This window comes from Pteronotus mesoamericanus, unplaced genomic scaffold (genome assembly GCF_021234165.1).
Source record: "Pteronotus mesoamericanus isolate MK-2021 breed Mesoamerican mustached bat unplaced genomic scaffold, CSHL_Meso_final contig_123, whole genome shotgun sequence".
Taxonomy (NCBI): domain Eukaryota; kingdom Metazoa; phylum Chordata; class Mammalia; order Chiroptera; family Mormoopidae; genus Pteronotus; species Pteronotus mesoamericanus.
The window spans coordinates 1141467-1167428 of NW_026555049.1; the positions used below are offsets into that span (position 1 = coordinate 1141467).

A 25962-nucleotide genomic window follows, 5' to 3' on the forward strand; every position below is an offset into this window, starting at 1 on the left:
ATTGCTACACCTGTTCATGGCAATAGATGGGTATATGTATAAAATACTTTTTAAAGATTTATTTTATATTTGAGAGAGAGGGGAAGAGAGGAAGAAAGAGGTAGAGAAAAATATCAATGTGCAAGAGAAACATTGCCTCTTGCCCACTCCCAATTTAGAACCTAGTCTGCAACTCAGGCATGTGCAACCCAGGCACGTGCCAAGACAGGGAATTGAACCAGTGACCTCTTTGTTCACAGACCGGCACTCAACCCACTGAGCCACACTAGCCAGGTCTATAAAGTACTTTTGACAAGTCATGTGTTTGAATACTTCTGAATTCACTAATGAGAGCCCATTTCTAATATTCATTAAGCTAATTAACAAGCCACTAATGAAAATCCATTTTGAACATTTGTTATATCCTTTTTTTTTTTTAGATTTTATTTATTTATTTTTATACAAAGGGGAAGGGAGGAAGAGAGGGAGAGAAACATCACTGTGTGGTTGCCTCTCACACGCCCCCAACCGGGGACCTGGCCTGCAACCCAGGCATGTGCCCTGACTGGGAACCGTACCAGCGACCCTTTGGTTCGCAGGCCGGTGCTCAATCTACAAAGCCTCACCAGCCAAGACTGTTATATCACTTCTATCGATTGAGATTAGAATAACCAAAACACTTGGCAACAGCTGCCTTTGGAGTGTGGGCTTTCTGGTAAGAATACAGCTGACCACCCCTGAGGGGTAAATTCCTGATTAGGGCAAATGACTGCCCTAGGGTACTTCCCACACTAACACAGTGGTATCTCGCTGTCCAGGCTAAAGCATCTTAAACACATTGCAGACATGAACAATTCCACTGCAGGAGAATCCATAGTTCCAAACAAAAAAGAACACACCCTTCATGTGTTTTTCTTTATATCACATACTCCACTACAACGCAGCTTCACTTCTGACAGAGCGTTGTGGGCTTTCCGCTCGCTGGGCAGGTCTGTGCAGCTGGCTGTCTCACAGTTTGATTCAGTACCAACATCTACCTGCAGATCACACCCAGCCCCTCAGCCTAAGCAGCAGGCAGGCTGCGTCCCTCCCCTTCAGATGCTAATTGCTAGTCCAGACTGTGACCTATGCTTCTGACTAACCACCTACAGGTTGAAGGTTCCCATGACCCCCTCCTCAGGTTTTATAAATTTGCTACCCAAATTCATCAAATTAATTGGCTTGCAGAACTCAGGAAAACATTTTACTTACTGGTTTATTACAAAAGGATATGACTTGGGAACAGGTCAGATGGAAGAAATGCGCAGGGCGAGGTATGGGGAAAGGGCAGAGCTCCCATGCCCGCTCTGGGTGCACCCAGGTTCGCCAGCCAGACAGCTGCTAGAGCCCCATCATTCTGCGTTTTTACGGAAACGACTGATGAAACCTCTGGGTGGACCTGACCTCCAGGCCCGCTCCGCTCCACAGAGGCGGACTGAAAGTTTCAACCCCCAGGTCTCGGTTAGTTCCGCTGGCAACCAGGCCCTGTGCCTGTTACCTGCGGGCTTTCCAAAAGTCACCTCATTAACATAAATTCAGATTACGTTGAAAGGGCCTTGTTTTGAATAACAAAAGACATCTACGTGGCTCCTATCACTGAGGAAATTCCAAGGGTTTTAGGAGCTCTGTGTCAGAAATGAGATGAAGACCAAATGTATAGTATTTTTATTATAATTACAAGAGTCTACCTAGCTCTCCTGTTCCACTGATGATGGAAGCTCGCTCTTGTTCATAATCGCTATATTGTCTGCATTCACCTTTGAATACTTTAATATGGTACCTGGGCGTTAAAGTAACTCTAACTCCTCCGGGGCCATCCAGTTAACAGCAGGAGGGGGCTAGTCGGGAGTACCCTCCAGGGCGATCAGCAGGGAAGCTACCTGGTTGGGAGTCTGTGCGGCAGAGGCGGTTTGTGCCACCAAGAACTTGCAATATCATTATCTAAATCTGAATCAGATGATACATGAATTAACAGAAGGGATTTTAGAAATAATTTTTCCTTGGTGAAATCAGTGCTGCTTAGGAAACGAGGGTGGCTGAACTGGGCTTGCATGGGCAAGCAGTGAGAACCGGCGGAGGGCAGGCTCGCCCTCCAGAGCTGTGCTCAGGGACGGCCTTCATCTGGCCTCTGTCCCTTTGTTTTGGGGAGAAGTCTGTTGCCCGGTTTGACCGGAAGTTTGGTGGATCTCGGCCTCGGAACACTGCCAGCTCGTCCTGGGGCCCATGACGGTCTGCAGGGGCGTGGGCCAAGCCAAGGCCCCGGAGCAGGGCCCGAACCCAGCCTCCGGGGAAAGGCTCTGCGCTGGCCTCTTGGCCCATTGGCTAAGACTTGTGTGTATGTGGGGGGGGGGGGGGGGGGGGGGGTATAGCCAGATCCGGGAGCAACATGTCACCTGGTTGTGAGGCCAAAGGGACATAAACAAACCTGAATAAAAACCTGACAGTTGTTGAATGGCCAAAATGATTTAGCAACTATATCTCTAACCAGAACTTCCCACAGTAACAAGTTTTATAGGCTACACGGTTTGATCTAAACCCTTGACATGCGTAATCTCATTTAATCCTTTAAACCTGCAGAGGTAGGTGCTTCATCTGCACTGAAGAAAACAAGGCTCTGAGAAGCTGCCTGAGCTCATCAGGGGCACATCTGGGCCATAACCCTGTGTGAGTTTCTAGGCTTTGCAGTGGAATCACGCAGAACGCGTTCCAAGGACCCACACGCAGGAGACTGTGGTGTGGCGTGCCTTATTTAGGTGGAAACGGAAGCTGCCCCTGGGTTTCCAAGGTCTCCCTCCAACAATCCAGTACCAGGGCTGGGAAGGGAGGAGCGTGCATCCCCTCGGCAGAGCAGCGCTGGGATCCCCTGGGGGTGGAGCTGTGGCTTCTGGTGAGGCAAGCGGGCTCATGCTCCCCAGTTTATTAAGCTCAGTGTCTATTTCCTTTTGCTCCCTTTATAAATAATTAGTTAACTACCATGGTAACATGTGGCTCCCGAGTGTCCAGACTAATGTGTTTGGTTCTCCATGCTTCTCCCTGATGCAAGTTAAACCCCAATCAACACCTTGTTTCGTTCATGTGATTAAAAGTTCTTGGAAACATTAAATGACGAGTAAAGAAGGGCAGAGGCTGGGATCTAACTTCAGCTGGCGGGAAGACGAGGACACAGCAGCGGCTCGGCCACTGGGCGGCGGGGGCGGGCTGGGGAGCAGGAGCCAGGCACATGCTCGGCAGGCGGTACCAGAGCACTACGGGAGTCGTTCTCACCGAGCAGAAGCCCTTTAGACCTGGGAACAGTCTTACCTTGCTCTTTGGGGCGGGGGTTTCACTTACATAATGTTAGCATGCAAACGACATGTATACACAAAATCCACTGCCTATTTAGTATTTACATTCTTGCTTAAATAGCCAGTGAGAGGGAGAGGGTTGTCACTGAGCCCTCCACGTAGGCGGTTAGGAAGCTTCCCAGCTCTGCCATTGTCTCACGCCCCCGTGAGAATGTACCTGCGTCTGAGTAGATCTGTTGGTACGATCCAAGACCTAATCACTGTTTTAGTAATTTATTTGCTGTGAAGGATTTAATATAAATTGTCCAAGTGCTCTGAGAAAATGCATTCCTTTATTCACGGCCTCATTAAAAGCATTTGCAGTTTCAGTCTGGCGGGAATGATCATTTGAACAGGTGTTAATTCAGGCGATGACATCATGTAAAATTTGTGTGATGGGTTTAGAAATGGCAGGCAGTGGGAGATAGGCTCTGCAGCGGCCTCTGCAAGATCCCATGCCCAGCAAACAGGTGCCTTCAGGTGCTGTCGCAGGAGGGAGCAGGAGGGCCGCACGCAGCTCGCGCCGTAGGGCCGGCCCGCGGCCCACGGAAGGCGGGGGTGCCAGCCGCCTGGGTACACAGCGCCCCCAGTCACCTGAGCCGCAGCACGGACAGAACTAAAGGGCGGAGGGCTCCGCCCTCCCCACGCCACGCCCTCTGCCTCCCCGCCTCCGCGCCGACCGCCACCCTACCTGTCCGCCCCCACGCGCCACCTGGCCACCACCTTCCACCTTGCATCCTTTTCTCGTTCTCCTGAGATGAACAGAGTAACTCCTGGCTCCTCTGGTCGGCATTCCAGCCTCCCGTCTCTGTGTCCTGCTCCCCAGCGCTCCCACTCCGCACACACGCTTGAAACCACTGCTCAAAAGGCCTTGTTCTGCGGAAAGGGTTCATCTTCCCGAAACCCACTTGCTCACCTTTTTAAAAATAATAACAGCTATTTCTGTTAAAAGATAAAATGGGGGCATGTTACAAATGTTAAGATTCTTTCTGAGCAGAAATCGAGTTGAACCGGGAAGCACCGAGCTCGGAAGCGTCAGGCCTGCCCCGCCCGAGCCGGGGGGCGGGGGGGGTGGAGCCTTGGCGGGAAAGCGGGAGCGAGGGCCGGAGGGCGCGGCTGGCGGCAGCGTGCGGCGCCGCGGGCCGTTTGCGGCCGGCTTCGCTTAGGTGTGGCCGCGCGGAGGGAGGCAGGCCGCCACGGCACTGCGGGCCGAAGGCCGTTTTCCGGAGTCGGGGGAGGATGTGGTGGGGAAGGGGAGGGCCCAGCTCTCCGTTTCCGATCGCGCGTGGTGGGTGTGCCGTTTCGTAAGCCAATATATCACAATGAGCGTATAATGAGGCTAGGGGTTACCCAAAGATGAAATGAATCGCCATGTTGGATCGAGCTGGTCTTCTGCTGGTTCCAAGCCATACATCCGTCGGCGGTTGGTTCTCAATGTCTCTGTGGTAGTCCCTGCAGCCCGTATCAGTTGCAGCTGCTTCGCCGCGTACCTGATCCCGAGGGCCACTTCTTGGCCAGGCTGACTCTCCCGCTGCTGACAGGACCTCAGCTGCCGTCCTCGCGTCCTGCTGGCGTGAACGCTGGGATGGGAAGCTGTCTCCCAGGAGCAGGATTCAGAAGTGTTCCTCCCTACAGAACCAACGGCCGACAGCTGGGAGCGGCGGAGGTGGGAGTAATTCTACCCCCTGCCCCCAAGCTGTTTATTTCAATTCAACAGGATACACTCTATTAAGTGCAAGACAGGGAAATAGATCCAAAGCCCTAATTATAATTTAGAAAAGGAAGTAGGCACCGAGATAGTTGCTCTAATGGAAGTCAGGATGCAATCATACGGAGACAGACATAAATCAGGGTTGCAGGGCTTTGAGAGGGTTGAGGGGTATCAGGCAGGAACCACAAGTGGCCTTTTAGGGGAGGCCGACGGGGGAGCATTTTTAATCTCTGTTCTTCCTGGTGCAGGAGGATGGAAGGAGAAAGAATCCTAGGCCCCTCTGAGAACACATCACAGAGTGGTGGGCTGCAGAGGCAGCCTGGGCCTCTGCTTCCCAGCCCTAGGAGCCCCAGGAGCGCTTCGGGGCCCTTGAACTGAGTTGTGCCCAAGCTGCGGGGGGCCTCTGGGCACTCTGGTGCCTAAAGCTGTGCTCGGGCAGCTGTGGTGCACAGAGGTGCCCTGGGAGGGACGGAGCCACAGGCCTTTGACATGTGATTACTCAGGGTTTCAAAGCATCTCAGCTTGAGCTCCACCCCCTCACTCTGCACCCAGGAAGGAGAGCTCTAGTCTGCACTCTTAGGGAAGGAGGTAATTTCCTGGTGACCTTTAGCAAACCAGTGTCTGACCTCAGGATGTTTTTGTCCTTGCCTCTAGATAACAATAATACATTTTCAGTTTCTCCCTTCACACACAAAGGCCTAAATACTTTGCTACCAACGTTCTAGAAGTTGTGTTTCTGAGGGTCAGCGTGGGACCCCCAGGGTCAGCAGCACACACTGCTTGTGCTCCTTCATAGATTGTGCACCCAAATCCCTCATATCAAAACTTGAATCCAAATCCGTCATTAAATTTGTCTTTTAGAAAAGTGTGGAAAACTGGAATTGACTCATGAGCTTGGTAACATGACTCCCCACTTGAACACCCCTCCTCCACAGGCACCTGGGGCAGGGCCGGCCTGGGGAGGGAGGGCAGGGAGGGCCCGAGCAGGGCCAGCTCTGAGACAGGCCTTTCTGCGCTGCCCGCCGCTGCCCTGCCCCACCCAGGACCTGAAATGCCAGCTCCTCTCCTCTCTTCCTGAGGGAGGTGGCAGATGTGGAAGAAGTCAGCGAACCTGGGTTTGACTTAACCCTTGCCAAACTGCGTGCCTTGGGGCAACTCATGTAATCATGGCTTAATTCCCCAAATCTGTAAAATAGAGGCGCCAATAGTGTCTGCTTTGGCCCACTTCACAGGCTTGTGTGAGATGAAATCTGGTAGATAATGCTGTTATAATGTTATGCAAATGTAAATCACTGCTATGCAAACATACTACTATTTCCAGAACCTCCTCTTTGAATTCAAGAGTGAGGTTATAAATTACTTATTCTACATTCTGGGTGCATATATATTTTAAACCTCATACATTATCCTGGACTTCGCCTTAACTAAAGGAACTTTTGGCAACAGCAGGAGAAAGCCATTTCTTTTTTCTTTTTAAAAAATCCTCATTCGAGGCTATGTCTTTAAATTTAGACAGAAAAGGAGGTGAGGAGGGGGAGGGAGGAAGGGAGAGGAGGGGAGAGAGAGAGGAACAGCCATCAGGTGTCTCCCGTAGGGCTCCAGAGCGGGGATGGAACAAACCCTCAACCCAGGTCTGTGCCCTGACCAGGAAGCCTCTTGGTCAGGGTGAAAGAACTATTTCTTTGGGGCAGGATGGCCTTCGTATCTTACCCTAGCTGGTGAAATGAATGGGAGCAGCCTGACTAAAGTGATGTGGAAGAGGGGATAAAGTTCACCTCTTCGATGTTGGAAGGTCCCTTTTCTGCTTCAGAGACTCCGAGGTCTGGTTATGACTCACAGTCCACCTTTGAAAGGAGCTGGGCAGATGACAGTAAGGAAAGTTCTGAAATTCAGCGACATTGGCCCCTTAACTACTCCCCAGCCCTCGCCCCAAGGCAGCGCCCACCCCATCACCCACATCCATGCATCTGACGACTATCACTGAGCACCCACCACGTGCCAGGGCTATGCTGGGCACTGGGAACGTAGACGCAGGGTAAGAGAGGCCTGGTGTTGCCCTCCTGCTGCTTCTAGTTCAAGAAGAAGATGAGGCTAAATAGATAATGTGATGAGAAAGTATCAAAGATGGCAGGGGATGTAAGCTAGTCTAGGTGAAGAAGGAGGCCTCTTGGAACCTGCAGGATGAACAGAAGTTGTCAGGCCAGGGGCTGGGGGACAGAGAGCAGACGGGTGCCAGCATTCGGGAAGGCCACTGGAGGAGCGAGAACAGAAGGAGGTCCAGTTAGGCTTTTGGGGCTCTTCCCCCTGGCCTTCATGGCTGGTCTTGTTATTTTAAATGTGTCTCTCCTGGATGAAGACTTGGGGCACTGTGGCCTCGGGTGGTTTTCCCGTAGCTCTTCTTCAGTCCGGCTCCGAATGGCCCAGGATGGGCAGAAGGACGGGGGAGGGAAGTCTGAAGTCCGACCACAGGCTCAATCTTTTTATGCACAGCTGTGAGTCTAGAGTGAAGTCCCGATGCAGGTGGGCTTCCTCATGTGTCCGCTAGCACAGGAGCAGGCCACGGTGGGGAGGGGGGGAGGGGGAGCGGGAGGCTCTACTGCAGGGGGCAGGGCGGGCGGTGGTGGACGGGGCGCTGGACTGCCTTCTCCCTGTCTCCATCCCACACCAACCTGATGTCATTTCTGAGGAAGTGAAGGTTTGTTTACACCCCAGATCCGGTTTTGAAGCTAGGAGGAACACCCTGCTCAGTTGCACAATTCAACCCTGTCCCCTGTCCCCTGTCCTGGGAGGACTCTTCAGTGACTGCTCCTGCCTCATGCCCGGGAAGGGGTCCTGGAGCGGGTGGGGAGTGATCCGGGCTGCAAGGTCTCTCATACCACAGGAAGAAACCAATGCCCAGAGCCAGCCCGGACAAACACCGCATGGCAGCTTGGCTGCAAAGCCATGATTAGAATTCATGTCCCCAGTGCCACCTGCATACCACATTCCTGACTGGGCATTCACAATTTGCACAGTAGTTTACGTTTATGTGCATTTTCTTATCTGACATTCTCAGTAATTCTGTGCGCTAGGTAGGGATTAAGAGCCTTATTCTGCAGATGAAAAACCCTGAAACTCAGAGAGGTTGTTTGGCCAAATCCCCAAAGTTAGAAAGTGGACCTTCTGAGGCAAAATTCAGTGTGCTTTCCACCTGGCCACCTGGGGATATGAGGCAACCGAGATCTTGGGACTTGCAGGTTATCCACCTGAGAACTCTTGGGGATGGGGGTCCGTTAACCATGTCTGAGGATTCTTGCCACTTCTCCAGCATCCAAGTTGCAAATCAACATCAAAACCAGGAAGGCGCTGGTCCTGCCCTCCTAAGCCGTCCCCACACATTGCCCTCTGAACCTGTCTGCGGTCTGGGTGGGCCAAGTGGCTCCCCGTCTCCAAATCCACACTTCAGGGACACGTGAGTTCTGCAGGGACTCGGACTCTTGCTTTTCTAGAGAAGGTTCTCATTAAATCTATATTGAAAAAAACAATAGTTGAATTAGTTACAGGGTGTTTCTGGCAATGGCCATGTTCCTCTCATTTTCCCTTGAGGTTACATGGTGGGTACCAGCTTGTTGCTGCTGGTCTCAGAGGGCCACACATAAGGTGATATGACAACACAGTGCTGGCCTAGATGGGGAGAAGGAGCTGGCAGTGGTTCTGTTACCAGACAGGGGTCTGTCCATGGGTGGGTCTGCCTGGGGCCAGCTGCAGTGTGTGGGTTCTTGACTTCGTGTAGGAAAGGTTTCACAAGTCCAGGTGGCTCTGAGGATACATTTATTAGAGCCGGGGACAGTGAAGCAAGGAAGGGCTCAGCATAGAAGAAGCAACAGGGGGGCCCCGGGTGGGCTGCCTTGGCTCACTGGGCAGTCAGAGAAAAGGGGGCTTTGGGGACAGCTGCAGGGGACTGGCCTGGGACCAGCTGCCACTGCCCATTGCTTAGAGTTCAGGAGACTCATGCCTGTTCAGAAAGAAGTGGGGGAATAAGGGAATGGCAGGGGCCACTCCACAAAGGGAGAGTGTGCTTGAGTGTGCTGGGTCCTCTGTCTTGAGGCTTTTCTCCCAGGGGCCCCTTAGGGGCGGTCCCAGGGGAGGGCTCAGCAGAGGGAGCATCAGTGCTCCCGGTGCCCTTTCAGGGTCGCGGTCTCCCCTGATTGGTCAGTGACAGGGCCGGGGGCCTTCAGTCATTGCAGCTGGTCCTGGGGTTGCCCACCTGGTTTTGCTGCTTTTCTGGGCCTGGAGCGGAAACACAGCTGAGGCCTGGATGTTGTCTCCAGGGAGGAAGGGCAGGGGAGGCGAGGTTACCCTGGGGATGAGGTTCCTGTTTTCCCAGGTTTGCCCCCTGCAGGGCACTGGAGCCTCTCCCTCCGGGGGACCATCTGCGTCTGGCTGTAAATGGCTCCGCCATTGTGCTCAGCTCTCTGTCTCAATTTCCCTATTCCACCTGCCAAGGAATTCTCCCACCTTCCCACCATCCTTTCTCAGTTCAGCAGCTTTCCCAGAGGATAAGCAGTTTTCCTGGAGGGGAGAATTGGGTGGTTCTGAGATTATGTTCAGATGGACAGAAAAACTGGGGACTCTGATTTTCTTCAGGGGAAGAAAACCAGGGGAAGGAGGAGATGGGACGCCAGGACCTGAGGCCAGGTCCCCAGCACGCCTGGCACGGGGGCAGGGAAAGTGGTAGGAGGCTGGATGCAGGGGGGTCAGGAAAGGCTGTCCGTCCTTTGGCAGGTGGTCCCTGGTGGTGCTAGGTAGGGAAGGCAGTTCTGCTCAGCTGACCCGGGGAGAGAGAAGAGGCAGGAATCAAGCTAGTGGGGCTTATTGAGTATGGGGGGCATTCGGGCAGAACGGAGCTGGCCATGTCCCCCTTCCTCTAAACCAAGGGCTTGGATGCACCTACAGAAGTCCTCTCTCCGACAGCCTTGCTCCATTTGTCTTCAGTTTTTTCAAAACCCAGGAGCAGGTCCAGAGCACAGGAAGCATAACACTAAACAGAGGAGGCCACAGAGCTGCTCCCACGCACCCACAAAAAGTACTACGTTCGCTGTGCCTCGGCAGCTCCAAGCGAAGTGCTAGCTCCCGTGGTTCAGAGAGTCTGGCTCTTCCAATAGAATTTAGGGTTCAGGTGTGTCCTCTCCACTCCTTGGGCGTCTGCCCCCTCCTCCCTCCGGACGCAAGCTTTACACCCCCGGGTACAGGGCTTTCGGTGCTGGTGGCTGTGGCCGAAGGTACTGGCATACGTTGGGCTCATCTGCTGCGGAGGTGCAGTGGCCATGCGCTTGCCCACCCTGGAGGGATCCCTAGCGGCCACTGGGCTGAGGCCCTGTGTGTGCCTGCGGCCTCTTCTGGTACGTTGTGGTGCCCAGAGTAGTTCACACTCTGAGTTTCACAAGGGGGGCAGCTTCGCCTGGCCTCTAATGTGCACTCTGTGTTCTCAGAGCTAATTTTCCTTGGCCTGGCTCTCCCTTAGTGTGGGGCTGTGGCAGGGGGCGGTGGCGGTGGTCGCTAGGTGGGACAGGGGAAAGAGACTGTCAAGGTTTAGGACGACCTCGGCACGACCTGCCCTAGGTGGCAAATAAACCCACAGGCGACTAGCGTACCCAGCACAACTCTTGACTGACGCAGGGTGTTCGGCTAGGTGTGTCAGCGGCGGGGAGGGGACGTACCCTCGCGAGCGCCCCGTGACTTGACTTCCCCATCCCTCCGCAGGGGAGGGGCCGGACCCGCTGCCGAGGCAGCCGAGCAGAGAAAGTGCGCGAAGGAGACGCGGCTGCGGGCCGCCCACGTGACGGCGGCGCGCCAAGCGGAGCGGGCCGGGGGCGGCGGCGGTGGCGGCAGCGGGCGCAGCAGGGCGGCCGGGAGGGGCGCAGAGCCTGGAAGCCCCGGGAGCGGCGCGCGCGGCCCGGCCCCGCGGCTCTCTGGCCTCGCGCTGCGCATTCTCTCCTGGCGGCGGCGCCACCTGCCGTAGCCTTAGCTCGAACATGGCGACGCGGAGCAGCAGGAGGGAGCCGCGACTCCCCTTCCTATTCACCCTGGTCGCGCTGCTGCCGCCCGGGGCTCTCGGCGAGGTCCGGACGCAGACGCTGCACGGCGGCCACGCGCCCTTGCCCCAGGACCGGGGCTTCCGCGTGGTGCAGGGCGACCTGCGCGAGCGGCCGCTGTGGGCGCGCGGGGACAACCGGGGGGCGGGCGAGAAGCCGCTCCGAAGCAGACGGAGCGTGGCTCTGCAGCCCGAGCCCATCAAGGTGTACGGACAGGTGAGCACTTTGCAACCCGCCTTGCAGCCCTTTCCCTTTCCCCTGCCTGCGCATCCATCCTTCGCAGTAGCCTCCAGGTGCAGGCACCGTTGGGGACTTACTGGCTTGCATTTGTTTTCTTTCCCCCACATGAGTTCAACCGTCAGCAGTTGAATTGCATTCATCTTTCCTTTTTCCTGTCGGTTGTAGCAAACGTATTCCAGGTAACTCGCGGGGTGCAGTGCCAATTTCCCCAGGGTGAGTGCTGACCCGTGTAGTTTACGGTAAGTACGGGAGGGGCGCCGCTTCATTTCACATGGGATGAAGAATGGGCCTGCCTTAGTCTATCTTCAGTGGGCGGTGGAGGCGAGCACCCTGCAGTGGACCCACGACAGTAAGAGGAGGGGGCCACACACCATTTTTGACCACAGTTAGGTGAGCACACTGGAAACGTTGACATCCAGATAGAATCAGGAGCAGTGTGTGTGTGTGTGTGTGTGCGTGCGTGCGTGCATGCGTGTGTGTGTGTGTGTGTGTCTGTGTGTAAGGTTCTTCTCCATTCCACTTCCCCTTCAAGATACTGACTTTATTTTGGATAGGGATATCCGTCATGATATGAAAGACTGCAAGACTTTGTTGGGCATTTTTCAGTGATATATTTCTATTCAGGCAGTGGTTTATTGGGTCATGAGTAACATGAATTTCACTTTTATGGCCAATCTCACTGCTAGAAATTGCAAACCGAGTTTGTGGGTTAGTGTCAGCACTGGCAAAATTAATTAGGTTGTGTTATTGTTCGATGAGAGCCCCAGGCCCGACTGACATCAGCGGGACTAGGAGGCCGGCAGGGCAGAAAAAGTGGAGCTGGCGGAGGTCGTGAAATGCACAGTTTCTACCGTCAAAATGTCCCCTGTTAAAATAGAAATGAAAAGATTAGACATTAAAAGTTTTGGCTTTCTTCACTGATATTTCTTTAGCTTTTTCTTCAGGAAATATATAAAATTAAACATTCAACCTTCAAAGCCAGAAAGAACCTTATAAACCATCTTACCCTATTGTGTCATTAAAAATTTTGTTTTTACATCTATTGTGGTGACATTGGTTAACCCTGTTGCGTCATTTTATTGATGACAAACCAAAGCTGAGCGAGGTGGAATGACTAGCCCCAGGGCACGCGAGGCAGGGTTGGCTGCTCTTTAACACCTTGTCTCCGTTGTCTCAGTGACCTTTGGGTGGTCAAACAGTTGCCCTGTCCTTTTGCAGTGCTTCTTAAATACCTCCGTTTAACATACGTACGTGTGTGTGTATTTATGGCTATAAAGCGGGGAAGGATGGTGAGTTGGTAGAAGCATTTGTCTCCCATCCGCTGTCAGCCCCTGGGGACCAGTGCCTCCCAATGGGCTGGGCTGCTGGGGCCTGCCTGCTCCGTTTCCTGATACAGACCTTTCAGGTCCTTGTTCCCCTCCCCATCCCATCTGAAACTTTTCTGTGCCTGTGTGTATTGTTGAAGTCAGCAAGGTCTGTGCCCTCCAAAGAGATGCCAGCCGACAGGGGAGGGGGAGAGAGGAAGAGAGGCTCCTGGTTCACCGAGGCTTCGCAGTCAGCCCAGCTCGGCTGTGGCCTTGAGTCAGCGCTCAGGGGCTCTGAGCGGAGCGGGGCGGGGAGGGGCGGGGTGGGGGCAGTCCGTCCAGGGCTCAGGGCAGAGCGTCCTGGTCTCTCAGTGCACACAGGGGCCATGGCTTCCTTCGGTTTGGTTTCTGAAAGCTCCTTGGGGCAAGTTGAAGGAAAACTGTGTTCTCCTTGGGAGAACTTGGGAACTTCAAAACCCTCAACTTTTATGTTCCAGCCAGATTGAGTTTGGTTCAGTTGAAGGATGGAGAATTGGCAGTCCAACAAATAATGAAGAATTTCTACCAAAAGTGAGGACACAGGTGGTTTTTTCCCCCCTCTGAGGCTGCCTTCCTATGCCATTTTCTCTGTTGCCTTGAGGTTCATAAAAGTGGGATTAATTTGCATCCTTAAGGACCTGCGTTGGACCGAAGAGCTTCCTGCATGCACGGCCCCAGTGACTGGAGGGGCTCGGCCTGCCTCCGTGGAGCTCTGGGCGTTCACATCTACTTGGAATGCCATTTCTAGCAAGGGTGACCATTTGCCTGTTTTCCCTGGGACAGACCTGGTGTATAAGTTGTCCCTGCTGGTGATGAAAGTGCTGCCTTTACTCTTATATGTGTCTGGATGTGGCCTATAAATTACATGGCCATCCTGCTTCTGGCCCTAAGCCAATTTCCACTTTATACTCCCTCCCTTTAACTTTTAAACCTATGGAATTTCAGTGTTTTTCCATAGCATTGCTTGAAAGAGTGTGGTTCTCTATAGATATAGGGGTGCAGATGGGGCTGGGAGATATTTCATCCCTGCTTTCAGAAAACTTACAATTTAAGGAGGAGATAAAGCAGGTGCAAATACAGACAGGTGTCTACCAAACAGGAACCGGTACCTGTGGATACAGGGAACCCTTCCCAACTCTCCGGTGGGATCTTAGCGGGCTGTATGATCTGGGAGGGCAGGGGAAGGGGTAAGAAGGGGTGGGTGGGCTGCAGTCTGCTGCAGCTTCTTGCCCTCTGACCTCTGAGCGAGTTGAAGAGGCACAGAGTAAGACCGGAAGCAGAAGCTGCCTGAACGCAGAAGCCTTAGGAGTGGTGTTAAGGCCACCAGCTTCAGGGAGAGATGCAGGGATGTCCTCCATCTGAGAAGGAGCCCTGTGCTGGAGTCACTTCTTTTTCTCTGGCTCCACAGACCTGTGGGTTTGAGCCCCTTCTTTAAAGGGCCAAGTCCAGGAAAGGCAATGCCGTAATTCTTGCCACACTGAATTTCTTTCTGAACTTGTATCCGTCCCATAATGGCACACCCTCATGCTTGCCTTTTCCTCCGCCTGAGATGGTCTTCCCCTCTTCCGTTCAGCATCCAAGGGGTACCTTCTAGGGTGCCAAGGCTCTGTGGGGGGTGCGTTCTTGGAGCTCAGATACAACATTTCTTGCCTTGCATTATGCTTGTTCCACGCCTCCTCTCCTTGTTTGCTGCTGGAGGGCGTGGATCAAGTCTTCCTGTCCTCTGTCCTGGCACTTCGGGGTCCCTTCAGGGATTTCGTGGGCCCACTGCTCTCCTGGAAGAAGGTGGGCCTGGAGGAAGCACATCCAAGATCTAGCAGAGGAGCTTGGGGGGGGAGCCGAATGGAGAGTGCAAGCGGGTGGGCCCGCTGGGTGGTGAGGATGGGGGCTGGCGGAGCCCTGGCCCCGGGGCCACGCTGGGGCCGTTCTGAACGAGGAGCTGGGACCCTGGTGTACAGCACCCTCTCTTTTCGGGCTCTCGTGGTATTGCTACTGTATTATTTCAGGGAAAAATCCTTCGGAATGAAGCGCAAAGCCTAACAGGATTTACAGGTTTATTTTCCTTCTGATGAACTCTCTCTTTATAATCCCTGCCTTTTAGAGGCCAGGGAGTATTCAGTGTCCTGATTTGAGACTGAAATTCAAGTGTCTGTTACAGCACAAGGCCCTGGGACAAAGAGGCTTCTTTGGGGGTTGCATACTGTTTTGCTTTAGATCTCTTTGGAGTAGATCCTTGCACGATACACTTGCCTGGGAAAGAATTGGGTGATTGGTTCTGAAGTTAGGACGTTTGACCTGTACACTTCCAAAAGATGAGAAGGCAAAGTATTTGCTGTTTCAGGCTGGCTTCTAAGTAGGTGAACAGTTGCTTGGCCTGTTGGGTTGGCTCGATAAGGGATGTGACCTTGAACAACTTCCTGGTTCGGCTTGGCATCTCTCCTTCCTGCATGCAGCTCAATCTCTGGCCGCTGTTTAGTTCATTAACAGCTTGTTTGTCCTGGGGCCTGATGGGTGGAGGCTTTAGGATGGGAAAGAACGGCAGCACAGGGAGCAGGGATAGGAGTGAGGGGACAGAGGGTTACAGGGACGGCGTGAAAAGCCACTCTGGAGAGCAGTTCCCTAGGCATGAGGAGCCCAGGTTTGGAGAACATCTGATTATGGATTTTGTTTTAATTTGTATTCTTTTCAAGAATGTTTTCTTTATAGACATGAAATGAAGTTAATGGTATGCTTAATAAATTGCTTTGATATCTGGGATCCAGGAAGCAGATCCTAACAGCAACTAACGTCCTGAAACAAACAAACAGAAAGTCATGGGAACACTTCCTTGCTGTATTTTGGTCTGCTGCTCCTTAGAGGAGACAGCCATCTTTGTACTGACTGTCTTTGCTTGATCCTGGGGTCAGGGCAGGGGGAGCTGGCCTTGTACTATTCACACAGGAGCGTTCTAATAACCCCAGGAGCAGGCAATCCCAAAAATAACCTCTTTGCCTTTGCTATGTATTTATTTAGTCTTTAAAAAAAAAACAAAACACGCGTTTACTGTCTAATTAAATTTTGCTAAGGCAAATATTAAAGTGAATTTGCATTTTTGAGCAACTGATATGTGAAATGGCTGGCATGCACAAAAGCGAGCGTGGAGTTGAGAATTTTTGACAAGTCCAATGCAGATAATTGACAGCATAAAAATGTACTAAAGCAGAGGTAGTACGTTGACTTTTTCCTCACTCTTTTTAGCTTTAGTTGTGGAAACTAAAGGAGAGCGCACCCCATTTTGGTTTGAATGTTCGGGGATTTGTACTTTTCCAGAAGTGGCCTGGGCTGCTGCTAGGCACAGAGCCTGCCCGGCGCGTCCTCTGGGGCCGCCAGGATGCTGGTCTGCGCGTGGTGCCCTCAGCCCGGCCTCGTAGCGGCACACATCAGCGTCCTCAGTTTAAAATGAGCCACAGTTAATTTCGACCTAATTCATGGGTTTATCAAGCCGTGAGCCTTGGCTTTTCGAAGCGGTGGCACTGACAGACCCCTGGCACAGGGCAAGCAGATGGGCCGCCGCCAGGGCTGAGACGCGGCTGTCACTCTCGGGTGTTGTGACACCCTCAGTTTTTTTACACTAACGTGAGGAATGCTTTGTGCATTTTGGGGTGGGTTCTTTAAAAATAGGACTCTGTAACAGTCACAACGGTGCTAGTTGAAAAGAATTACAAGTCCTGCTGGAAGATCCTATCTTCCTGGCCTTGTGATAGATCTTCTAATATAGTGCGGTTTGATCTTTCTTTTTCTAATTTTAATTTATTGATTTTAGAGAGAGGAAAGGAGAGAGAGAGAGTGAGCAAGGGAGAGAAACATTGCTTTGTTGTTCCACTTATTTATGCTTTTATGGGTTGATTCTTGTCTGTGCCTTGACGGGGGATCCAGCCCACAACCTTGGCATGTTGGGATGATGCTCCAGCCAGTCAAGCTACCTGGCCAGGGCCCTCTGCTAGGCTGTCTGCGATGAGGGAGGTGTCCTGCATCTGCACGGTCCAGTGCGTCCACCAGCAACATAGGGCGGCTGAGCGCTTGACATGTAGCTGGTATGAGTATAAAGTTGAATTTATTTCATTTAATTTTAATCAGTTTCAATTTAAGTTGAAATAGGCACGTGCAGCTCTGGTCTAGTGCACTAGACTGCGAGCTGTTGCAGGGTGTGGGCTGTCTCCTCCCTGGCGGTGGCACCCTCGGCGTCACTGTCACCCAGGAGAGGAGCTTCCTTGCAGGGAAGGCTTGTGTTTGTTTTCACCACAAACGGCAGGGAAACGAGTTGAGGGCTGCAGTCTAAACGCCGGGTGCCAGTGGCTGCGGGCTGCCAAGCCGGGTGGCAGGAGGCAGTGGCCGTCCTGTCCTGGGGGGTGCATGGGCTGGGGAGGGCGCACGGGCAGGCGTCCCCTCCCGGGGCCTGTGCACAGCCGCTGCCTCCCATCCGTGACTTGGCGATGAAGGCTGACGCCTGGGCCTTCCCTCCTGAGGCCGTCTGGCACCCACAGCCCCCTTGTGGGGTCTTTGCTGAGGTGCTGTGCAGACCCTGCGGGCCTGTTTTGCAGTGGACGAAGTGAACAGTGCTTTAACCGTGGGGCCATCTCCCCGCCCCGCCCTGCGCTTCCTGTGCTCTTGTTGACTTGCCTCCGTGAAGCTGGGTCTGTCTTTCATCTCTGCAACCCCGGAGCCTGGCAAGACAAGCAGCCTTGGCCTGTGGTCCTCATCCCTGCCCGTGGCCCCCGTCCTGCCTGCCCGGGGACTTGGCATGCCGTCGCTGCTGCTGCTGCTGCAGGCTCTTCACTAGGAAAATCGGGACCCTTCACGATGATTTATCTCCAGCCCCTGGAATTGGATTAAAAACACAGCTATGCCTTCTCAGGGAGGCCGGCTGATGTGGTTATGTCCCAAGTCTGAGTGGCAAACAAGAGCAGTATAACGACGTCTGTGCTTCAGATGCTGGTCTGCTGCGTAGGGGCCACCATGCTGGTTAGGATCCCTCTCCGTTGTTCTTTAAATAAAGAGAGTAACTAACAGTGCTTTCGTTTTTTAGGAAAGAGACCAGCCTATTGAGTAGAAACCCACTTCTGACAAGTAACTGTGGGTCAGAGGGGGAAGATGGGCAGGGTGATTCTTGTGTGAAACCACGGTGGGCGTGAGCCACTAAGTGGGCCCTGGGTTGAGGTTTTCATTCATATGCTCATTGGTACTGAGGTAAGGTCCATTCTGCCTTGCTGAGCTGTGGAGCTGAATGGTGTCACAAGGAAATTTTTAACTCTTAGGAAACCTCTGTGCCCAGAAGAAATTGGGAAAAGCTGGGATGATCTGACTGAGCGTGGAGGGCCGGGGTTAAAGGCCACCTCGCAGGAAAGGCACGCTTAGGGACTGTCACTGGGAAGACTCAGCTGGGGCCTATGAAGTGAGTCCAGGGAGGTAAGGACCCTCTTTCTGTATTAGTCCAGAGGATACATGCATGACAGTTCCACGGGCTCCACCCTGGGGACCTGGTATGACAGACAAGTGCTGGCTGCCCGAGGATCTCGGAGGAGGGGCCTGCTGGTGGCAGGATGTGGGGACGCGGTGCAGGTGAATGAGTGGCCTGTACAAGTTTGTGGGTGTTTGGGGGAGACTTGAAATGTCTGAAACCTGTGCTCAATTAATTGAGTAACATGAGACTCTGTACCTGTAACTTAGCTCATCTGTATTTAGTTCCCTGAAGTTCTCTCACTGACTAGTTAAAAGAAAGTCTGTAGTGAATTGGGCAGGTGGTCTGCTGAATTTGGCAAGGTGTGTCGCTGCTGGTGGTGATGGGTCACTACGAGAATAAGGTCTTAAATCTTTATTTATTTAGTCATTCGATATGTTATTGTTAATGCTGTTACAGTTATTTCACCTCTCCCCTGTTCGCTGCCCTCCACCCAGCCCACCCCCCACTTCCAGAGTCAATCCCCACACCATTGTCTGTGTCCATGTATGTTCATGTATTTCTTTGACTAATCCCTTCGCCTTCTTTCAGTCAGCTCCACCTCCACCTTCCCCTTCCCCTCTTACAGCTGTCAGTCTAGCCCATGATTCTATGCCTCTGGTTCTAGTTTGCTCATTAGTTTATTTTGCTCGTTAGATTCTTCTTAAAAGTAAGATGATGTGATATTTGTCTTTCACCGACTGATTTATTTCACTTAGCATAGAAGTCTCCAGTTCCATCCATGCTGTTGCAAAAGGCAGGAATGCCTTCTTTTTTCCTGCTGCATAGTATTCCATCATGTAACTGTACCACAGTTTTTATATCCACTCATCTACTGATGGGCACTTAGGCTATTTTCAAATCTTGGCTATTGTAAGTTGTGCACCTGTGAACATAGGGGTGCATAAATTCTTTTGAACTGCTGCTTTGGGATTCTTAGGGTGTATTCCCCACAGTGAAATCGCTGGGTTAAAAGGCAGTTCCATTTTTTAATTTTTTGAGGAAATTCCATGCCATTTTCCACAGGGGCTGCACCAGCCTGCATTCTCAGCAACAGTGCCCTAGGGTCTCCCTTTCACCTCATCCCCACCAGCACTTGTGGTTTGTTGATTTGTTTATGATGGCCATTCAGTCTGGGGTGAGGTGATGTTTAATTTGCATCTCTCTGATGGCTAGTGATGTTGAGCATCTTTTCTTTTTTCTTGGCCCATTGTTTTTAAAATTATACTTTATTGTTAATGCTATTCCAGTTGTCCCAATTTTCCGCCCTTTGCCCCCCCTCACCTAGCACCCCCCACTTCGTCAGTCAGTCCCCACCATTGTTCCTGTCCATGAGTCATGTTCTTTGGCTACTCTATTTCCTCTACTCTACTTTACATCCCCATGGATATTCTCTAACTACCAATTTGTACTTCTTAATCCCCTCGCCTCTTCACCCATTCCCCCAAGGCACCCTTCCATCTGGCAACCATCAAAATGCTTTCATATCTATGATTCTGTCTCTGTTCTGCTCGTTTGTTTATTTTTATATTCATTTGTTGATAGATATGTTTTTATTGCCATGTTATTCATAGTTTTTTTAAAGATTTTATTTTTTTATTTTTAGAGAGAGGGGAAGGGAGGGAGAAAGAGAGGGAGAGAAACATCAATGTGTGGTTGCCTCTTGTGTGCCCCACCGGGGTCCTGGCCCACACCCCAGCTATGTGCCTGACTGGGAATTGAACCAGTGACCCATTGGTTTGCAGGCTGATGCTCAGTCCACTGAGCCACACCAGCGAGGGCTTATTGTTCAGTTTTGATCTTCTTTTTCTTAAATAAGTCCCTTTATCATTTCATATAATAATGGTTTGGTGATGATCAACTTCTTTAGTTTTTTTTCTTGGCTGAGAAGCTCTTAACCTGCCCTTCAGTTCTTCACGATATTGTTGCTAGATAGAGCAATCTTGGCCATAGGTCCCCGCTTTTCATGACTTTTTCAAGAATATTTCTTGCCAGTCCCTTCTAACCTGCAAAGTTTCTTTTGAGAAATCAGCTGACAGTCTTATGGGGACTCCCCTGTAGGTAACTAACTGCTTTTCTTTTGCTGCTTTTAAGATTCTTTCTCTTTAACCTTTCGTATTTTACTTATGATATGTCTTGAAATGGACCTCTTTGCATCCATCTTGTTTGGGATTCTCTGTGCTTCCTGGACTTTCATATCTATTTATTTCACCAAATGAGAGAATTTTTTTTCATTATTTTTTTCAAATAGATTTACAATTTCTTGCTCTTTCTCTTCTCCTGCTGGTCCCCCTATGATATGAATATTGGACCTCTTGAAGTTGTGCCAGAAGTTGTTTATACGTCCTCATTTTTTTTTGGATTCTTTCTTGTTCTGATTCATTGTTTTTTGCTTCCTTGTGTTCTAAATAATGATTTCATTTTTGGCTTCATCTCCTCTACTGTTGTTTTCCTGTAAATTGTTCTTTATTTCAGTTAGTGTATCCTTTGTTTCTGACTGGATCATTTTTATGCTCTTGAGTCCCTAAGTTCCTTGGGCATCCTTATTACCGGCGTTTCGAACTCTGATTCTGATAGATTGCTTATCTCCATTTCGATTACCTCTTTTTCTGGAGTTTTAATCTTTTCTTTCATTTGGGCCATGTTTCTTTATCTCCTCGTTTTAGCAGCCTCGCTGTGTTTGTTTCTGTGCAGTAGGTAGAGCTGCTTTGACTCCCTGTCTTGGTAGTGTGCCCTAATGTAGTAGGTGTCCTGTTGGGTCAAGCTGCACAGCCTCCCCTATCCCCAAAGCTGGGTACTCAAGGTGTGCCCTCCATGTGGGCTGAGTACACCTGCCTCTTGTAGTTGAGCCTTGGTTGCTGTTGGGAGATCAGTGGGAGGGATTTACCCAGGCCAGTCAGCTGCAAGGACTGGCTGTGACCCCTGGCCACCGACCTCTGCCCTTCGTGGAGGACCAGGTGTGCAGGGGGATCAGGTGTGCAGGGGACGGTGCTCCGACATGTCTGTGGCTGTCCACTGGGTGCACAGGCTCTGGGGGTTCCCAGGTGGGGCAGGCCACGGTCAGCCCCCTCTGTGTTCTGGCTGGGGCCGCTCTGCATGAGCTGTAAAGCAGCCCGAGGTGGTTGCTATGGTGCTGGGCTTGGAGATTCCCAAGCCAACCAGGCTGTGAGTGTAGCCTGGCTGCTGCTAGTGCCAGGCCTGGGGCCACTTAGCAAAGGGAGTGGCGGGTCCGGTGGGGGGGGGGGGGAGGGTGGCTGTTGCTTGTTTGAGAAGATTTAGGAGGTTTGAAGTGTGAGTAGATACCAGTCATTCATATGGAAAAGTCAGGATTAACAGCTTGGGTTAAAAGTTGGGTGGAGTCTCTGGGGATTTCCAGGGTGGGATGGGGATGGGGGAACACGGGGTTAGCCCAGTTGATGGAGTTTCAGATACGGCACCTGCCTGCTGGCTCTATGGGGGGAGGGTTCAGAAAAGGGACTATGATCTCTGCCTGCCTTTCTCTCTAGGAGAGAAAGAGAAAGAGAAAATCTGCTTTGATGCCCGACGCTTCAGTGCCTCCCTGTGAGCCGCGGGTGCCTTTCCCGCTGCTGCCCTGGCACTAGAGCTCGGAGGGAGGGGGTCTGAGTGGGTGAGTCCATGTGTGGGCTCTTTAGGAGGAACTGCCTGGGGCGCCAGCAGTTTTGTCCGCCAACTCAATCCCTGCTGGATTTGCAGCCAGAAGTTGTGGGGACTTATCTTCCTGGCACTGGAATCCTGGGCAGGGTGGGGGGCCTGGTGTGGGGCTGGGACTCCTCACTCCTGAGATGTCCCTCCTGAATTTTATCCACCACACGTAGATGTGGGACCAGCTTGTTCCTCATCTCTGCACCTCCTACCAGTCTGGATGGATGTGGTTTCTTTAATTATGTAATTGTCAGACTTCCATTCAACTCAATTTCTGATGGTTCTGAGGATGGTTTTCAACGGTTAATTTTGACGTGGTTGTGCAAGGAGGTGAGCCGTGTTTGCCTACCCTGCCATCTTTGAGTATCTTTTCTATGTCTCTGGACCCTCCATATGTCCTCCTTGGAAAAGTGTCTATTCAGGTCCTTTGCCCATTTTTTAATTGGATTGCCTTTCTTCCTGGTGTTGAGTCCTGTAAATTCTTTATATATTTTGGAGATTAAACCCTTGTCTGATGTATTGTTGGCAAATATGTTCTCCCATATAGTCAGTTCCCTTTTTATTTTGATGAAGGTTTCTTTAGCTCCGCAGAAGCTTTTTAATTTGATATAGCCTCCATTTGTTTATTTTTTCTTTTATCATTTTTCCTTGGCCTAGGAGATAGATCGACAAAAACATTGCTACCTGAGATATGTAAAATTTTACTGCCTATGTTTTCCTTTATGATTTTTATGGTATCATGACTTGTATGTAAGTATTTTATCCATTTTGAGTTTATTCTAGTGTATGGTGTAAGATGGTGGTCTAGTTTCAGTTTTTTCCCATGTTCCTCTCCAGTTCTCCCAACATCATTGAAGAGACTGTCTTTACTCCATTGTATACTCATGCCTCCTTTGTCAAATATTAATTGACCCTAGAGACATGGGTTTATTTCTGGGCTCTATATTGTGTTCCATCGATCTATGTATCGTCTTATGGCAGTACCAGACTGTTTTGATTACAGTGGCCTTGTAGTATAGTTTGATGTCAGGTATTATCATGCTTCCTACTTTGTTCTTCTTAATATTGCTGATGCTACTCAGGGTCTTTTTTGGTTCCATATAAATTTTTGGAATATTCTAAATCTGTGAAATACGCCATTTGTATTTTGATAGGGACTGCATTGAATCTATAGATTGCTTTGGGAAGTATGGACATTTTAATGATGTTAATTCTTCCAATCCATGAAAATACAGTATATGCTTCCATTTATTTGTGTCTTCCTCAATTTCTTTCTTTGGTGTTCTATAGTTTTCTGAATACAGATCTTTTACCTCCTTGGTTAAATTTATTCCTAGGTCCTTTATTTCTTTTTATTTTTTGTTATAGTAAATGGGATTTTTTTCTTAGTTTCTCTTTCTGATCAGTGTTAGTGTACAAAAATGCCATTGATTTCTGAATATTGACTTTGCATCCTGCTACTTTGACAAATTCACTTATTAGGTGGACTAGTTTTTTTGGAGGAGACTATGGGATTTCTATGTACATTATCATGTCATCTGCAAATAATGACAGTTTTCCTTCCTCCTTTCCAATTTGGATGCCTTTTATTTCTTCTTGTCTGATTGTTGTGGCTAGGACTTCCAGCACTATGTTGAGTAAGAGTGGTGATAGCAGACACTCTTGTCTTGTTCCTGATCTTAAAGAAAATGATTTTAGTTTTTGCCTGCTGAGTGTAATGTTAGCTCTGGGTTTCTTATACGTGGCCTTTATTATGTTGAGCTGTGCTCCCTCTATTTCTGCTTTGCTGAGTGTTTCATAAATTGGTGCTGGATTTTATCAAATACTTTTTCTGTATCTGTTGATATGATCTTGTGATTTTTATCCATCATTTTGTTTATGTAGTATGTCATGTTTATTGATGTGCGGATATTGTACCATCCTTGTGTCCCTGGAATAAACCGCACTTGATCATCATTTATGATCTTTTTAATGTACGCATATTACTTGATGTGATTGCTAGTATTTTGTTGAGGATATTAGCATCTATGTTCATCAGAGTTATTGACCTGTAATTTTCTTTCTTTTTGTGTATTTACTTGGTTTTGGAATTAGGATAATAATGGCCTCATAAAAAGAGTTTGCGAGTCTTCTCTCTTCTTGAGTTTTTTGGAATAGTCTGAGAAGGATCGGTGTCAATTCTTCCTTGAATGTTGGTAAAATTCTCCTGTGAAACCGTCTGGTCCAGGGGTCTTGTGTGCTGGGAGTTTTTTGATTGCTGCTTCAATGTCACTAGTTGTTACTGGTCTAGTCAGGCTTTCTGCTGCTTCTTGGTTGAGTTTTGGAGAATGTAGGTTTCTAGAAATTTGTCCATTTTGCCCAGGTTGTCCATTTTCTTGGCATATAGTTGTTCATAGTGATTTCTTAAAATCCTTTGTATTTCTGTAGTGTCAGTTTTTCCTTTTCTTTCATTTCTGATTTTATTTATTTGGGTTCTCTTTTTTTACAATTTTGTTTACCTTTTCAAACAACTGAACTCCTGGATTCATTGGTCCTTTGAATGTTTTTTTGGTCTCGATGTCATTTAATTTTGCTCTGGTCTCAATTAGGTCTCGAATCTTTCGAGGAGAAGATTCACGGGCGCATGTGGGGAGTTGGGCGAGGGTGGATGCGGCCGCCGGCACAGGGTTGTGGGGGTCACCGCTCAGAGCGCGCCCGGGCGTCCACAGGGCGCCTTGCCCTCCTGGGGACTCAGGGCGTCCATTGTGTGGGCCTCCGCTGTGTTAAATGGGCCTTCCCTCCCTTGGCTCCCCTCGCAGCCAGGAAAGCAGCCGCTGGTCAGGTAAGGTCTTGAGGCCTTCAGCCCTGGATGTAAGGTTGGAATGCTTTCCATTTGGGGCGCGGAAAATGCTAGAAATGAGTGCCCCCACTGCGCTGGAGCCTTGGGAACGGGAGGCCAGGTGTCTGTAGGTTCCTGAGCTCAGCTGAACTGGAGAGGACGTGGGTGAGCTCCGAGCCCCGCCGGGCACGTGGCGTATCGTCCTTGTTCTCGGCAGTGACCTGGAGATGCTTGCAGTGACTTTTCATAGGGAGCCGTTTTGTGGAGAAGGGCTTATTTGGTATAAAAAAATGTACTAATATCACAAGGAAATAAAGTATTAGCGTTCTGAAGTTTATGAAGTATATTTATGGCCAGTACCACATTTGACTCCTGTGACAGCCCTCTGCCACGGGGAAGAATTGTCCTTACTCTCACTTCACAGATGGGCGCCTTGAGGCTCAGGAGGGTGACGTGGCATCGCTAAATGCGCAGCTAGCAAACGCGGAGACTGAGACTCTGCTGCCTCTGGTTTACTGGGGTGCCTTTGCCGCTCGTGAGCATTCCCACGCAAACTTTGCTTTCAGCCAGGGGCCTACAGCCTTTCTGCTGTGGACTCTCCTTTTTCCTTTTAAAACCTGGAGGTCTCATCCAGTCCCACCCTCTCCTTGGCACTCCTGGCTACACTAATTTTCTCTTAACTTTTCAAGTGGGGCAAGTCCCGAGTCCCTCCTGTTCCTGGCTTTGCTCTGCCCCGGCCCTGGGTCCTGTCCTCATGCAGCCGGCTCTCTCCCCCACCCCCGAAGTCGGCTGTTTCCCTAATTCCTAGCTGGGCGCGCGGTGTATGAGTAAGTGCTCAGTAAGTGTGTGTTGAGTGAAGGAGCTGGTGAAGAGGAGAGTCCGGGAAAGGAGATGCTTTGGAACCATCCTAAAGAGCTCACGGGAATGGCTTTGGATTCAGAGGAGAACCTCACTTAACAGGGGTCCTGGCTCGGGTGCTCAGCAGCCATTCACACTGAGTGTTGGGCGGGGGCGGGAGGGGCGGGGAGCTTGCTCTCCCTGGCCTGGGCCCTGGGTTTTGATGTATGTATGGAACATCATCTCTCTTTCTGTGGGCTTAATTTCACCTGCAAAATGCGGAAGATGGTTTAGATGTTCCCTGACAGTCTTATGACCCTGATAATTTCTTCTTCTTTTTAAAGATTTTATTTATTTTTAGGGAGGGGGCAAGGAAGGGAGAAAGAGAGGGGAGAAACATGGATGTGTGATCGGTTGCCTCTTGCATGCCTCCAGCGGGTTGGCACCCCAGGCGTGTGC

General features: G+C 50.7%; 1 protein-coding gene across 2 annotated transcripts in view; it reads left to right on the forward strand.

Annotated features, from left to right (window-relative positions):
- The first annotated feature begins 11066 nt into the window (after positions 1-11066).
- The window catches only part of SORL1 (sortilin related receptor 1), a 168586-nt gene continuing 153690 nt past the window's right edge, over positions 11067-25962 (forward strand). The window contains exon 1 of one of the 2 annotated variants that reach the window (XM_054587637.1): positions 11067-11342. In XM_054587637.1, the coding sequence (XP_054443612.1) occupies positions 11067-11342 (276 nt within the window). Of the gene's footprint in view, positions 11343-11663; positions 11757-25962 lie in introns of those variants that run through there. The other variant, XM_054587646.1, reaches the window with a different exon arrangement.